At 42.5% G+C, this 16,475-nt stretch overlaps 1 protein-coding gene and 1 long non-coding RNA gene across 2 annotated transcripts in view; one reads left to right on the forward strand and one right to left on the reverse strand.

Moving 5' to 3' along the window:
- The first annotated feature begins 5,574 nt into the window (after positions 1-5,574).
- Positions 5,575-9,752, forward strand: LOC150054823 (uncharacterized). Its single transcript, XR_016537597.1, has 3 exons — positions 5,575-5,734; positions 6,035-6,147; positions 9,177-9,752. It is a non-coding gene; the product is annotated as an uncharacterized LOC150054823 (long non-coding RNA).
- A 3,190-nt stretch (positions 9,753-12,942) lies between these two features.
- The window catches only part of LOC150054824 (cation channel sperm-associated auxiliary subunit beta-like), a 60,428-nt gene continuing 56,895 nt past the window's right edge, over positions 12,943-16,475 (reverse strand). Inside the window, exons 25-27 of the mRNA XM_090344713.1 lie at positions 15,175-15,275; positions 13,500-13,574; positions 12,943-13,219 (exon numbers count right to left, since the gene is read on the reverse strand). Of these exons, the coding sequence (XP_090200839.1) occupies positions 13,031-13,219; positions 13,500-13,574; positions 15,175-15,275 (365 nt within the window). The 3' untranslated portion in view covers positions 12,943-13,030. The remainder of the gene's footprint in view (positions 13,220-13,499; positions 13,575-15,174; positions 15,276-16,475) is intronic.

The raw sequence follows: 16,475 nt of genomic DNA on the forward strand, positions 1-16,475 counted from the left end.
ATATTCTGTGAAGCAGAGAGCCAGCTTTTTCCCCCAAATGGCTACTCAGTTATCCCAATACCATTTACAAAATAACCTTTTCCTTTTCTCTTTTTTAAATTTTATTTTATTGTTGGGGTCATGTACAGAGGGGTTTCAGTTACATTCATCAGGTAGTGGGTGCATTACTTCCTGAACATTGTTCTTCTGGTTTTCTACTCCCTTAAAATCTTAATTGCTGTGTAAATTTGGGCTGTTATATATTTTCTAGCTTGTTCCTTTGTGTTGTTGATCCACTCATGTGCCAGAACCTGGTTATTGTCGTTACCATAGAGTAAGTTTTTATGAACCAGTTTGTCTGGTTCCAAGCACAAACACAAACAAGCTCAACATACCCTATTAGGGTCAGTCAGATTAATCTAAGGAGCCATGATACTACAACTAGGTTATGTTTCTGTGAAAAATGTGGCAAAGACAGTTTTATTCATGTGGGTTCTGTCTGTTTCATGCTAAATCTTTTCATTTCCTTGGCTCACTTTAAAAATGTTTTCACATTCTGTACTGGGTCATCTCTCTTCTCACCTATTTTGACTACTTGCTTTAATATGTCTGAGGCTTTATGTCTGTGTTTTTTTGTTTCAGTAACTTTGCTGAATTATTCTGTTTCAATTGCTTCCTTGAGTCTATAGATTTTGGTTTAGTCTCTTTAAAAAATTACATTAGTTATTTGAAGAATAAATAGCAAATAAAAAACTGGATACATTCATGGTGTGCAAGATGATGTTCTGATTTATGCATTCATTGAAGAATAGTTAATAAAACTTATTAGTATATGTATTACTTCCCTTAATTTTTTTATGTCAGTATGTGCTAGTCCTGGGGCTTGAACTCAGGGCTTAGGTGCTGTCCCTGAGCTTTTATGTTCAAAGCTAATCCTCTATCACCTGAGCCACAGCTCTACTTCTGTTCTTTTTCTGAGTAGTTTATTGAAGATAAAAGTCTCATGGACTTGTCTACCTGGGATGGCTTCAAACTGTGATCCTCAGATCTCAGCCTCCGAAGTAGTTGGGATTGCAGGTGTGAGCTACTGGCACTCAGCCATCACTTAATTTTTTTGGGTTGGGAACACTTTAAAAGTCTACTCAGCAAATTTCAAGTATATAATATAGTTTTAATCATAGTTACTGTAATGTATATAGAGCTTGTGTGTTGCTATTGCCAGCTGAAATAGCAGAGATTCAACTAATAATGATTTGAACCAGCAGAGCATTGAAATGGGCAAATGCAGGTCCTTGTGTCCTGTGCAGATGGACATGTTCAAGTATGGTCAGGTGGTGGAAGTCTCTAGAGACAAAAGGGAAAGGCATCTGCATAAACTTCTTAACTCCAGAATTCATTGGTCTGAGAGACCCAAGGCAAGAAGGAGTCAGTGTTTGCTCATTGGTTGGAGGTTGGTGGGCATATGCTGTCTCTTCCTCTTTTCACTCTGTTACTTGTCTCTTTAATTTTGTTTCCTTTAATACACAGAAGTTTTTTGTTTGGTATAATCCAAGTTATTCATTTTTTATTTTCCATTTTGTGACTTTTGGAGTCCATCTGAGAAAAAAAAATATTGCCCTGATGAAGGGCATGGAGTTTTCTCCTAGAAGGGTTCCATGGTTTCAGGTCGTACGTTTAAGTAATCTTTTTAGTTGATTGTTCTTGCATATGGGGCAAGGCTAGGATCTAATTTCATTCCTTTACATGCAATTATCTAATTTTCTATGCATTGTTTCTTGAAGATATTGTCTTTATGCTTTTCCTCTAAAATTCAGCCCATTTCTCCAGTGTGCTGTTGGCTTCTTTGCCCAAAATCCACAAATACCTAAGCTTATTCTAGGTTCTCTACTCTGCTCCATTATCTGTGTGTCTGTCTTATGTGTTATGTACGGTTATGATTACTTTGTGTCCTAGGAGTTTTTGAAATCAGGGAGATGAGGAGTTTTCACATCAGTTCCACCCAGGACAGTACTAATAGTCTAATTAGAGTGATTAGTCTAGAGGGAAGCAAAAGGTGTCCAAATCAGAAAGAAAAAAATTACATTGTTTCTAACAGCAGATGACTTGATATTTACAAAAAAAAAACAGAACAAAGAAATACAGTGAAAGCACATGACACATAACCAGTATATAAGTTACTAGAGGGGCCGAGGGAGGTGAGGATGTAGCTCACTCGTTTGCACGCTTTCCTAGCATATCCAAGGCTTTAGCTGACCCTCAACATTGACAAAAATATTAATAGAGAAAGAAAAATAAAATCATTTAAAAACCCAATAGTGTTTCTATGGCCAAAAAGAAATGGTCTGATAAAGGAATTAGAAAGTAATGTAACAGCAACTACAAAAAATTTAAATCAAGACCTTTAAGAACTAAACACTGAAAACTATGAAACACTGATGGAAAAAAATCAAAAAAGATATAAGTGGAAAGATAATCTGTATTTATGGACTAGAAAAATTAGTATGATTAAAATGTCTATGTCACAGAAAGTGATATGCAGATTAAATACAATATAACAAAACCCTCTTAAAATTCATATAGAATATGCTTAATAGTCAAAGCAATATTGAGCAATCTTGAGAAACAAGTTGGAAGCATTATGCTAATTACCAACTTATTCCAGACTTCAAAGGAAATATTTCTTGGGCTTCTCCATTAAGGACAAGACATTTTTTTTTTTTTTTTTTTTTTTTTGCCAGTCCTGGGCTTGAGCTCAGGGCCTGAGCACTGTCCTTGGACTTTCTCAAGGCTAGAGCTCTACCACTTGAGCCTCAGCACCACTTCCGGCTTTTTTCTATGTATGTGGTACCGAGGAATCGAACCCGGGTCTTCATGCATGCTAGGCAAGCACTTTAACCACTAGGCCAAACTCCCGGCCCCGGACAAGACATTTTGTAGTCTTCTCAAGCTTAATTCTACAGCTGCTGATGATATGCTTACGTCATTCAGTTTGAACTGGCCCTGTTAACATAAGGTTGTTTTACATTAACCTACAGTACTAATGTGTGTGTGTGTGTGTGTGTGTGTTTGAACTTAGAGCCTAGATTCTATCTTTCTCTCTGTCTCTCCCTCTCTCTCTCTTTTTTTTTTTTTTGCCAGTCTGGGTCCCTGAACTCAGGGCCTGGGCACTGTCCCTCACTGAGCCTCTTTGTGGTCAAGGCTAGCACTTTACCAAAACCTGGCCTTTTCTGAATAGTTTATTGGACTTAAGAATCTCACAGACTTTCCTGCCACAGTGGTTTTGACTTGTGATCCTCAGATCTCAGCCTCCTAAGTAACTAGGATTACAGGTGAGCCACCATGCCCAGCCCAAAGTTCTGTCTCTTACGGCTGACACTACCACTTGAGCCACACCTCCACTTCTAGCTTTTTGGTGGTTAATTGAAGATAAGAGCCTCATGAGTTTTCTGGCTCAGGCTGACTTTGAACCTTGATACTTAATTTCAGCCTCCAGAGTAGCTAGAATTACATACATGAGTCACCAGCCCCAGAATAAGAGTATTAATTTTTAATGTGGGCTCTTAAAAGAGGAAAATGATTGCTGGAAAGTTGGTCAACAACTGTGAGGGTGATGAACGGTAAGACTACTGAGAAAGCAAAGTGCAGTAGAGTACATTTATAATCCCAGCTACTGGGATGATCAAGAGTTTGAGGGTAAACTATCCCAATGAAATCCACTTGCCCAATTAATTAGTACTAATAAATAAGAGACCTTGTGGTGTGTTTTTTTGTTTTTGTATAAAAATAAAAGAACCCTGACAGTAACAACAAAAGCAGATGACTATAGACTCTAAGAATGGAAATACAAAAAAGAGCAGAAATCACAAAATGAAGCAAAACTCAACTGGTTTAATTTGTGTGTGTGTGTGTATGTGTGTGTGTGTGTGTGTGTGTGTGTGTGTGTGTGTGTGTGTGTTTTAGGTTGACATCTAGCTGATACCTAGCTAAAACCAAAAATATAGTGGCTATTAGAAAATTATATTTCTAGACCTTTTAAATCAATTTGATTTTCAAACTATAAACAAATAAAAAGGACAATTTGAAAGAAGCCAGAAAACAAAGGACAAATTATCTACAAAGAGACAATTAGTGCCAGGCACTGTGGCTCATACCTGTAATCCTAGCTACTCAGGAGGCTTGAGATCTAAGGATCATATTTCAGAGCCAGCCCGGACACTAAGAGTCCGTGAGACTCTTATCTCCAGTTAATCACTAGAAGACCGAAAGTGATGCTGTGGCTCAAGACGTAGGCCAGTAGCCTTGAGCTGAAGAGCTCAGGGACAATGCCCAGTTGCGGAGTTCAATTCCCAAGACCGACCAAAAAAAAAAAAAGACCTTAGGAAAGATGATTAGAAGCATGGGATGATGACTTATGGACATAGAAGAAAAAAGTAGTATTCCTATATGTCATGTGACCAACTCTAGCTGACTTCTACATAGGAGTGAGCAAGAGGGCAATTGCTTTTTTTTCTTTTTTCTTTTTCTTGGTCAATTATGGGGCTTGAACTCAGGGGCCTGGGAGCTGTCCCTGACCTTTTTTGCTCAAGGCTAGCCCTCTACCATTTTGAACCACAGCATACTTGCAGTTTTCTGGTGATTAATTGAAGATAAGAGACTTATAGTCTTTCCTTCCTGGGCCGGCTTTGAATTAGGATTTTCAGTCTTCAGCTTCCCAAATAGCTAGGATTACAATGGACATGAGCCACTGGCGCCCAGACAATTGTTTAATTCACAAAATTTCTAGAAAGCCTCAGAAAATAGAAAAACTGGCACAAGACCACAGCCATAAATGGCACTATAGACCTGCTCACAGCACAGCGGTGTGGCACCCAGAGCCATCTATCACCCTCAGCTGACTGCACATCTTCCTCTGGATCCAAATGCTGAGGATGACTTCTCAAATGCTCTTGCTCCTGTCATCATAAACCGAGGGCCTGTGTAGGCACATCTTGTTGCTCCAACCTACCTCACATGCTTCTGATAGTCAAGACAGATTCATTTATCAGAGGAAACTAATCATTGTTTAATTATGAAATATATACACAAAACACAAACATTGTACAATTTATTGAATAGTAATACACAAGCAACTTTTCTATTGCTTTGGTTTGCTTTGGTTTTTTGAGACTGGGTCTCACTGTGTAGCCCAAACTAGCCTTGAATTTCCCATGTAGGCTTGGGTTCAAGCTACTTTGAAGCCAAGAACATCCTGCCTCAGCTTCCTGAGCAAGTGCTGGGATTACAGTTGAATACCAGCATACCTGGCTAAAATAAGTGAATTTTGAATTACTGTCTACAACAGACCACTACCAATTCATTATTAGTCCTTCATTTTGTTTCTGCTCAGGAGGCTGAGATCTGAGGATCCCCGTTCAGACCCCCCCCACACACAACACACACACACAACACACACACACACACAACACACACACACATACACACACACACACACACAAAGTAAGGAAACAAAAATCACTAAGAGAACAAAGAAAGGTAGAAAAAGGTACTGGTGAGAGGGAAAGTAAAGTCAGTTTTTCTTCCTTGTTGGGTATAGAGGCAAAATAGAGCCATTCTTCCTGTGGAACCCATCACATCAGAGAACTGGAAAAGGATGCCTACCTCGTGGCCCAGCACTCACTTCCTGGACTTGGGACTCACTTGCCTGAAATGCTGCCTGCTGTCCGGTTGGAAGGCGTGCTGTGGTTTGTGATGTAAAGTAAGGCCACCTCTGGTTTAGACCCCAACCCTTCTGCCCTCTGGCACAGCACATAATTCTCCTTCTTTACCTATAGTGAGAGTAAACTCATGGATGTCCCCCGCCCTGCCCACCTTTGTGCTGATAGGCTCCTGCACCCTTTATTAGCTGAATGAACTTCCTCAGTAAATGAGTTCCTGCCTTGACAGGTCTCCCTTACACATCTGATTGTCCTCTGGAGAGGGAGGGCTGGGTGTGGGCGGTCAGTCAGCCTTTTTTCTGGGCTCATCCTCGTTGGGGCATGTTCTATCCCTCCTGCAGGTCAGGAGGGATGGAGGACTAAAAACCCCAACATTCTGGTGCCCCATGTGGGGCTTGAAAAGAGCGCTCATCAAAAGCCAAACCATCAGCGAGTCGAGCCAAAGAGGTACAAGGTAAGGGTCTCCCTGAAAATATGGGGCAATCTCACACCAAACATGAGGACCCGGCGCACACAGCGTTTAGATTTATGCTTAAAAGCCTTGGTTTGGAGATCTTGGATCCCCAGGCCGAGAAGGTCTGGGAGGCCTTAACACATGCAGCTTCCTGCTTAATGGCGGCCAGTCTTTTCAATTGAACCACCTGGGACCCCCTGGTGAGAAGGAGGGAGATTAACCTGGCAGAGGACCCTCCCCTCGGGGTCTACCCGACTTTGTCTGCCCTCAAGGCCTGCTTCTATCCTGGCTCAGTTAAGGAGACATCTAGGGGCAGTAGAGATAATGGTATTCTAGAGGAAGAGGAATATCAACAGCAATTCGGCCTATCAGGTCACCTTAGTAACTATAGGGGGGACTCGCCTTTGGAGGCTGCAAGGAGGAACACTCCCGCACCCCAAGTAATGCCTCACCCCCAATCTTAAAGGCCACTGTTCCTACTGCCCCCCTCATCCACTGGCTTCCAGGCCCTCCAGTTTGGGTGGAACAGTGGCTGCTTCCTTTAAATAAATTACAGAAACTAAGAGAGATATCAGAACAGGTCACCCTAGGACATAGCAGGCCCTCTCTAAGCCCTTGGAATAGTCCTGTGTTTGTCATACAGAAGTCCTTGGGGAAATGGAGAATGTTACAGGACCTAAGAAAGATTAATGAGCAGATGGTTCATGTTGGTACCCCCTTGAGAGGGTTGCCTTGGATTCCCTCCATCCCTCGAGACTTGACCCTCATTGTGATTAGTATCAAGGATTGCTTCTTTTCTATTCCTCTGGATCCCCAGGATTGCGAAAAATTTGCCTTCTCCATTCCCTCAATCAATTTCCAGGGGCCAGATGAAAGATATGAGTGGGTGGTGCTACCCCAAGGCATGTCCAATAGCCTAGCCTTTTCTCACATTATGTTTCACAAATTCTACAACCCCTTCGAAAGTGATCAGATATAACTATATATGTATATATGGATGATATTATTATTGGGGCAGCTGACAAGACATTAAGCTCTGCCTATAAGGAACTTCAGATTCTTTTACAGGAAGGATTGCATATACCTAATGACAAGGTCCAGACCTTGCCTCCCTTTAAGATTCTGGGGGCTGAACTTAGACTGGACTCTTCCTGTCCTCTCAAACCCCAATTACTCTTCCAATCATCCTACACCTTGGTAGAATTACAGAAATTGTTAGGTGAGCTCAATTGGCTGAGACCTTGGCTTCACCTGCCTACGGAAGAACTCCTTCTGCTTTTTGATTCTTTAAAGGATAAGGTCCCTACGGATGTTATTACCATGGCCCCATTACATCAATTGATATTTAATAAGATTCAGATAGCCTTAAATGCAGCACAATTGGCTTGTTATAATCCCCAATGCCCCCTCTGTCTCTAGATTCTCCCTGGCTCTAACCTACTTTCTGCAGCAATTACTCAGGTGAGCCTCTTCAATGGATACATGTGTTGATAGGAGGGGCCTCTAGAGTTTATTTACAACTTGACCAGTTGGTTGACCTAATAATTAACGGTAGAGACATTTCCCTGAGGCATTACGGTCATGATCTGGATGTGCTGGTAATCCCCTACCAGTTATCAGAGTTCGATTAAGTCAGAAGAAACCATGGTCGGGTAGCCACTGCCTTGGAGGTCCGTTTCATGGGAAAGGTGGACTGCCATTACGATACTGTGAGATGGGTGTCGTCATTCTCAAGGTTACAATGGATGCCCCCCATACTATTTTCCACTAGGCCCCTCACTGAAGCAGCAAATGTGTTCACAGATGGGGGAAAGGCAGGATCTGCCATGGTGGTATGCCCCACCTCCCTCCTTACCAAAGAAAGGAAAGACGCCCACTAACAGTTTAAGGAGCTGTATGCAGTTGCCTTGGCCTTAACCCATGTTCATGGGTCAAGGAACTTGTTTTCTGATAGCCTAAATGTAGTCAATTTGTTACCAACCTTAGTGTCAGCCTATATAAAATGGGACAAAAGCCCAATTACTCCCCTAATGATTCAAGTCAATGATTCAAGTCAGATCCCTGCTAAAACAACGAGCTAACTCCATTTTTTACAGCATCTCAGGAGACACCAGGATTTGCTGGGGAGGCTGACACGAGGGAACCAAATGGCCGACCAATTGGCAACCACTGGGATTATTACAGCTACTGCTCAGCCTCAGCAGGACCTTCAGTTAGCTCATGGGTTACAGGAACTGACTCACTTAAATTGGAGAGGGTTGCATTGGAGATTCCCCCTTGGTCCCTACAAAAGACTTAAAAAAGATCATGAGGACATGTAAATCGTGCATGCTATTTTTACAAGTCCCACCTCTACAATCCCCTGGGGTCAATCCCCAGGGCCTCAAACCTAACAGACCTACATCTGGCAGACTGATGTAACCCACTAAGCACCCTATGAAAAATTAAAATACGTATTTATGTCTATAGATACTCATTCACATGCTTGTTGGGCTACTATACATTCTGGCGAAAGAGCCCAACATGCTGAAAGCCCCTACAGGTTAAAACGGATAATGGGCCTTGTTTTGCAAGCAAACCATTACAAAAATTTTTTCAGACTTGGAATATTAAACAGACCACTGGGATACCATATAATCCCAGGGGACAAGCTATAATTAAAAGACACAATAAGACCTGCAAAAAAATCAACTAATAAAACAAAAAGGGGAGACAATCCCCATGATCAATTGAGGACAGCCTTGCTTACATTAAACATTTTAAATTTTTCCAAGGATCAGCCTCTGACTGCCTTTCAGAGACATTGGTCTAATCAAACACCTTATTTGAAGGTTGAAGTCCATCGGAGAGATCCTTACTGGATCATGGAGAGGCCCCGATCCCCTGACTAGTGTGGGGAGAGGATTTGGATGTGTCTTCCCAGTGGGAGTACTGGGTAGAGATTTAAAATATTGTCAGCAAACTAAGAAATAATTACCCAAGAGCACCCCCTCTTGAGGTATGATTTTCCTTTTCCCTCTCATTCATAGGAATGAGGAGACCATACTGGACACTGCCTAGTTGTGGTTGGATTCCTCATAGTCGCCTTCCTTCTCCTCATCCTGAGCATCATCCACGCCGCCCACAAAGACACTAGTTTAGACCTACAATCTCAACTTGATTCCCTGGCTGCAGTAGTCCTCCAAAATCATCGAGGCCTTGATCTGCTTAAAAAGGCAGCAGGAGGATCTCAAACATCGCCCAAATGAACTCAATGCTAACTATCTATGGACTGGACTAAATGGTTGGCTCCCTTACCTTCTTCCCTTCATGGGCCTCTTGGTTACAGTGATCCTTGTATTCACATTCAGACCTTGTGTGATTGATAAGCTCCTTCAGTGTCTTAGAGATCAGGTTAAAGCTGTTCCGCTAATGGTGGTCTGACAACAATATGTGGTGCTACAAGATGCGGACTGGGAACCCTATGAGATTGGTCCTGGCCCTTACCAGGACGTCCAGGTGTAGACCAGAGGATAGAAGGGCTTCCTTTTGTGGATGTTGGCCGTCTTCCCTACTTAAAATCTCCATTTGGGGCTGCCAACCCTACAGGTAAATTGCCTGAAGAGCTACAGGTAAGATACCCAGAGGGGGACAACCTAAGACAGGCACACTCTCAAGTAAGGCAAGCACCAAAAGGGGGAGATGTGGAGCATGTCACATCAGGGAAATGGAAACCTATGCTGTAGAAAAGAGGGCCTAACTCATGACTCAGCACTCACTTCCTGGTCTTGGGACTGCCCCTGGCTGAGGTGGTACCAGCCAACTACTTGGAAGGCGTGGCTGTGGTTTGTGATATAAAGTAAGGCTACCTCTGGGATAGGCCCCGAACCCTTCCGCCCTTTCAGACAGCACATGATTTCCCTCTTTACCTATAGTGAGAGTACCTCCCCCGCCCTGCTCACCTTTGTGCTGATAGGCTCCTGCATCCTATATTAGCTGAATGTAATTCCTCAATAAACGAGTTCCTGCCTTGACTGTTCTCCCTGATGCATCTGATTGTCCTTTGGTGAGGGAGGACTAGGTGTGGGCGGTCAGTTGACCCTCTCCTTTCTTGGCTCATCCTGCTCAGGGCGTGTTCTCTCTATCCCTGCTGCAGGTCGGGAGGGATGGAGGACTAAAAACCCGGACACTTCCAGTCTTGACTTCCACACTGGGTCCTGATGTGAATGAGTGAAGATTAACTAAGTAGGAGAGACAGCTCTCAGTGTCTCCTGAAACCTACATTTACCCTGTTCAGAGTAAGTTCTGGTTTTCTGTGCACCCAGGGATAAGGTAAACCATGGAGGCCTCCTTAGTTGGTTTCTCTGCCACACTCTGCCCTCTGTGTTGGAAGGGGGTCAGAGAATTGCAGCTTGCTGCCCATACCCAGTCAAGCATGTGGAATGCTCTGCTGCGGCAGCTCTCCTGGGAAACCTCGTTCACACTGGTTTGTGCTGGATGGTTCTTCCCAGGATGAAGTGCATTTCCAGGCAAGCGTGGTTTGTCCCGTGCCTACAAAAGGCTTGTGTTGGAGATGTGAGACTTTGGCCAAAGATTATAGCCGTGCAGACTGGGGGGAGGGGGGATTGTATTAAACTCTGCTGTGTCTTGTCCCCACCCCACGCCCTGGGCTAGTGTGGGTGGCATTTCTGGGGAATGAAGTCGATTGAAGAACAGGTCATCAAGGTTTGTCTCCTGCTCTGTGGCCTTTGCTTTTGGGGAGGAGGAATCACCTTTGCTGCTAGGTCTCCCTGTTGGGTCGGGCTCGATGGGGTGGCACCCATCCCTGCCAGCCCTGTCTTCCTGTAGACAGAGGCATACAGATGCCAGTTTCTTCTTGATTCTGCCTCTTCTCGTAGGCCAGGCTTGGTGATCTGTGTAGCTGCTCTGTTGAGTGATTTTGTCACATAAGCGGTTATTGCCAGAAGGGAAGAGGAAAGGGAGAAGGAAGAAGTGGAGAGAGAGAGAGAAGGAGAGAGAGAGAGAGAGAGAGAGAGAGAGAGAGAGAGAGAGAGAGAGAGAGAGAGAGAGACAGAGAGACAGAGAGAGACAGAGACAGAGAGAGAGAGAAAGACAGAGAGAGAGAAAGACAGAGAGAGAGAAAGACAGAGAGAGAGAAAGACAGAGAGAGAGAGAGAGACAGAGAGAGAGAGAGAGAAAGGGGGAGAGAGAGAGAGAGAAAACCTAAAACCAAAAAGCACACCAGCTTAAAGCAGGGGCAGGTTCCCTCCTGAAGGGCATTTTCACACTCCATCTACCCAAGCAAGGCTTTTTCTTTTCTTTTTTCTGTCTTTCTTTTTTTCCCCCAGTCCTAGGCTTGACCTCAGGGTCTGAGCACTGTACTTGGACTCTACCACTTGAGCCCCAGGACCATTTCCAGCTTTTTTCTATGTATGTGGTACTGAAGAATTGAACCCTGGTCATCATGCATGCTAGGCAAGCATTCTACCACTAGGCCAAACTTCTGCCCTTCTTTTCTTCTTTCAGAGATTTACGATTCCATAACTAATCTCTGCCTACATTATTTTGTGTGTGTGTCCTCACTTAAGCTTGCCTTTCCTTAAGCTTTGTGTCTAGTTTCCCAGACTTTCCTGTCTGGGCTGGCTTTGAACCGTGATCCTCAGATCTTGGCTTCCTGAGCAGCTAGGTTTAAAGGTGTTAGCTACTTGTGCTGGGTTTAACCTTGGTTCTGAGAAAACTCTCAATTCCATTTCTCACTTCCTGTCATAAGCCTCCACTAGTTATTTTCTTTGTCATTAAGTCAACAATTTAGTTAATTACTTCCAAAATGATTGACTTTTATGAAAAACAACTTGGAACTCCCCTTGCAAAGAGTTCCATTTGGCTCCTATGGGATATTTGATATCTCCTTAAATGTGTTCAGTTACTAGGTGCATGCAAATCTTGGGGGTCTTAGATTGTTTCCCATCCACAAGAAGCACATTTTCTTGGTAGGAGAATGCTATAACATAAGAAAATGTCTCTAATCTTTGACAATCTCTTATGGACTCTCTCTCTTCACATCAGTTCACTTCCTTGGCTCCTCTTTCCCTTTTCTGAATATACACATCATCTTCTGGCTCCTTGGATGCAGGTATGTTGAGAGCACACCAAGATGCAGTTTTTGGAATTAGACAGAGCTGAATGTGGGTTGGTTACCAAAACCTTGTTCATGCACAGTGTTCTACCAGCACTCCACAATGGCACCACATTCCCCTCTTTTGGGGTGCTGTAGTTTGGTTTTGAAGTTGTCTTCAAAAACCCAAAGAGCTTCTTTAATTCCCATGAAGTTTTGGATGCACATCCACTGATAAGCCTCCTTTAGTGTTGGACTCTGCTAGCCAAAATTCACCTTCCTCTTTCTTATCCAGAAACAAGGTTCTGAGCTTTGGGGCCCACAAAACAGGCTCCAGCCAGTTAAGATTTGGAAAAAAAAACCCCAAAACATAGAAATATGCATTCTAGGGCTGGGAGTTTGGCCTACATGTAGAGTGCTTGCCTAGCATGCATGAAAACCCAGATTTGATTCCTCAGAACCACATAAATACAAAAGCCAAAAGTGGTGCTGTGGCTCAAGTGGTAGAGGAAAGCCAAAGGCCCTGAGTTCAAGCCCCAGAATTGGCAAAAAGAGAAAAAAAGAAATATGCATTAGTACTTTATATGCCCCCCCAAATAAAAATCTCCAAGAAAATTTACATAATTGCTAAAATAAATTTCCTATAGATTTAAATGTAAGAAAATGGACAGAAAAGAATTTGTATTATAATAGTAATTCTGTAGTATTTTATCTCATTTTCTTTGGTACATTTAACATTTAAACATGTTATTATAGAAGATTGAGTATTATGTTTCATTTGTGAGTCCTCTATGTAAAGCTGGTATTTGATACGTTCATTTTGTTTCCTCTAATGCATCTTCTTAATGCCCTCTCTGGGTGGATGTTACGCAGCTGGAATATGAATACTGTAAAAATTAATCCCCCAAGCACTACAGCTGTTGCCACAGCAATAAGTGTATGTCCTGGAAATGGCAGTGGTACCTCGTCAACATAAATCTGCAACAAAACAAGGAAAGCCATTAAGCTTTTGGAGTCCAGTGTGAAACAGTGGACATTGTGTGATGCCCATAATTAATCATCACCCAGCAACATTCTGCTGGGAGAAATGCAGCCATTCAGCAGCCTTACACATCCACACCCCCATTCTCCACATTCCCATTCTCTAATTCTTGTCTAGCACAAGAATTATTTTTGTCCTTCATATCTCTTAGATTGACACTTGTCATGTCATTTCCCCAGCCATCACCCTCTTTGATATCTTGTGCATTCAGAGTACCTGAAATTCTTCCACTAAGTTACAAAAAGTGACCCCTGGAACAACAGACACTCTGAAGTGAAACAGCTCAGAACCCTGGCAGAAAAAACACACCATATCAGACAGAGTAGCAGTATGTTCCTTTAAGTAAAATTATACATTGTTTCATTTTCCTTATGGATGGTACATAGAAAGATTCCCATTCTGAGCCTGTCCTGGTGGCTCATGCCTATAATCCTAGCTACTCAGGAGGCTGAGATCTGAGGATCAAGGTTCAAAGCCAGCCCCGGCACAAAAGGACTTGCGATTCATCTCCAGTTAACCTCTAGAAAACAGGAAATGGGACTTGGCTCCAGGGTAGGACAGTAGCTCAGGGACAGCGCCCAGGCCGAGTCCAAGACCCATGACCAAAAAGAAGATTTCCATTCTGTTTATGAGACTTTTCGACATACCTTTTTTTTTTTTTTTGCCAGTTTTGAGCTTGAACTCAGAGCCTGAGCACTGTTCTCAGGCTTTCCTCAAGGCAAGCACTCTACCACTTGAGCCACAGCACCACTTCTGGCTTTTCTATGTGTGTGGTACCATTGAATCAAACCTGGGTCTTCATGCATGCTAGTGAAGCACGCTACCACTAGGCCATTCTCCTGGCCCCAAAATATCTATTTATTTTTATTTTTTATCTTTTTGCCAGTCCTGGTGTTTGAACTCAGGGCCTGGGCACTGGCCTTGAGCTTTTTCAAGGCTAGTGCTCTACCAATCGGGCCACAGCACCACTTCTATCTTCTTTGTCTGTGTATATGGTACTGAGGAATCAAACCCAGGGCTTTGTTTATGCTAGGCAAGCATTTTACCACTAAGCCAAACTCCCAGCTCCTAGACATACACATTTCATATCAAAATAAAAAGGTATTAATTGGGGCCTGCTTTGAGCCCTTTAGAAATAATTACATCAAGGAAAATGAAGAGAGAAGAAACACTGTCCTTATAATTTAAAGTTGCCACTCCCGTGGCTCACACCTGTAATCCTATCTACTCAGAAGACTGAGATCTTGGGATCACAGTTCAAAGACAGCCTATACATAAAAGTTTGTGAGACCCTTACTAGCAATTAACCAAAAAAACTGAACAAAAGAATTAAAGATAAGCCATATAATGAATGATTGTTGTTCTTAAGGTACTATGTTATCTCTCATCTCTTTTGCTGTCCCTTGGTTATCTCGTATTGTTACAGTATCTCACTTTGTTACCTGATATATCGGATATATTTGTATTTGGTTATTTGAAATTGGATAGGGAACGGGGGAAAACAAAATGAAGGGTGGGGGTGGCGGGGAGGGAAATGAGGACCAAGACATGTGAAAGGGTATCAATGTATGGGAATTAATGCACTATCTATCTGGCAAATATCATGTAACCCTTCTATTAATTACAATAAAAATATATGAAAAAATATTAAAATAAAAAAGAAGAAAAAGCTGTAATTGGTGCTGTGGCTCAAGTGACAGAAGTACTAACTGGAGTGAAAAGGTTAAGGGATAGCACCCAGGCCCTGAGTTCAACTCCAGCATTGGCACACACATAAAAGGTTGCTATTCTAATCACTGATGGATACCTATGGCTTAAAATCAATCTTAATTTAGGCATATATGTTTTACAGAAACTTAAAGTAGTAAAAAGAAAAATGCCATTGACTTACCTTTATACTTAGGTTGAGACCTAAAGGATTATATACTGGAGCACGAAGAATTGGTTCTAAATATTTCTTTATTTTTTTAATATTTTCAGGTGTGGTGTGACCTAAAAATTCGTGAAATATATACTGTAAGCACTTAGGTTATTTTTCTCATTTTGTCTATAAAAACTTGTGGCTTATATTATGGCACAATGATAGATGGTATGGATAACATGATGGTTCTATCTATCTGTCTATCTATCTATCTATCTATCTATCTATCTATCTATCTATCTATCTATCTATCTTCATGGGGCTTGAACTCAGGGGCCTGGGCACTGTTCAAAGCTTTCATTCAAGGCTAGCGCTCTACCACTTGGAGCTACAGTGCCACTTGCAGTTTTCTAGTGGTTAATTGGAGATAAGAGTCTTGTATTTTCCTGTCTGGGCTGGCTTTAAACCATTATCCTCAGATCTCAACCTACTGAGTAGCTAGGATTACAGGTGTGAGCCACCAGTGCCTATCTTACCTCTCCTACCATGGTTACCACCCCCCTCCAGAAGATAAGGCTTCTAAGCAGCTTGCTTCAGACTGACTTCTTCCTTCCAGCCCTCTGTCATGACCCAGTCTTGGCTAAACATCCTTTGATTTCTGGTGGCATGATCATCTCAGCACCTTCTTAGTGATAAGTGCTTCTTGATAAGGAATCAGTGCATTTTTATGATAGGATCACTCAAAGGAAGGGATCAGATGCAGGGTAGGTTTTCAGTGGTATAAAGCTATATGAGATATAAAGGAAATACTAGATTCTGATTGTAGTCTTGGCCAATTTTCATGGTGGAAATATTCCTACCACAGCTAATGTCTAATTAAACCCTCTTGCCTCAGCTTCCCAAGTACTTGGGCTATAGGTATGCTCCATGGATAATTTCAAGCTACCAGTACATAAAATTTTCAGTGTGTGTGTGTGGGGGGGGTCATGGGGCTTGAACTCAGCTTGGGAGCTGTCCCTGAGAACTTCAGCTCAAGGGTACCCCTCCCCCTAGGCCTGGACTGTGTCCCTGAGCTTTTTGGCTCAGGGCTACCACCCCACCTTTGAGCCCAGCCCTACTTCTCATTTTCTAGAGGTTAACTAGTCAAGCACACTACCATTTAGCTACATTCCTAGCCCCTGTCAATGGATTTTTAAAAATTTCATGAGTGCATAGATTCTGGACAATGTAAAAGCCTGAATACTGAACACCTGGATATGTAGTAGTATATTAATGGCTGAAATTCCAGGATGGCTGTTTAAAGTCAAAGCCAGAGAGGGCAAGAAAGTCCA

Source organism: Megascapheus bottae, chromosome 14, assembly GCF_031878675.1.
Source record: "Megascapheus bottae isolate mThoBot1 chromosome 14, mThoBot2.hap1, whole genome shotgun sequence".
Lineage (NCBI taxonomy): Eukaryota > Metazoa > Chordata > Mammalia > Rodentia > Geomyidae > Megascapheus > Megascapheus bottae.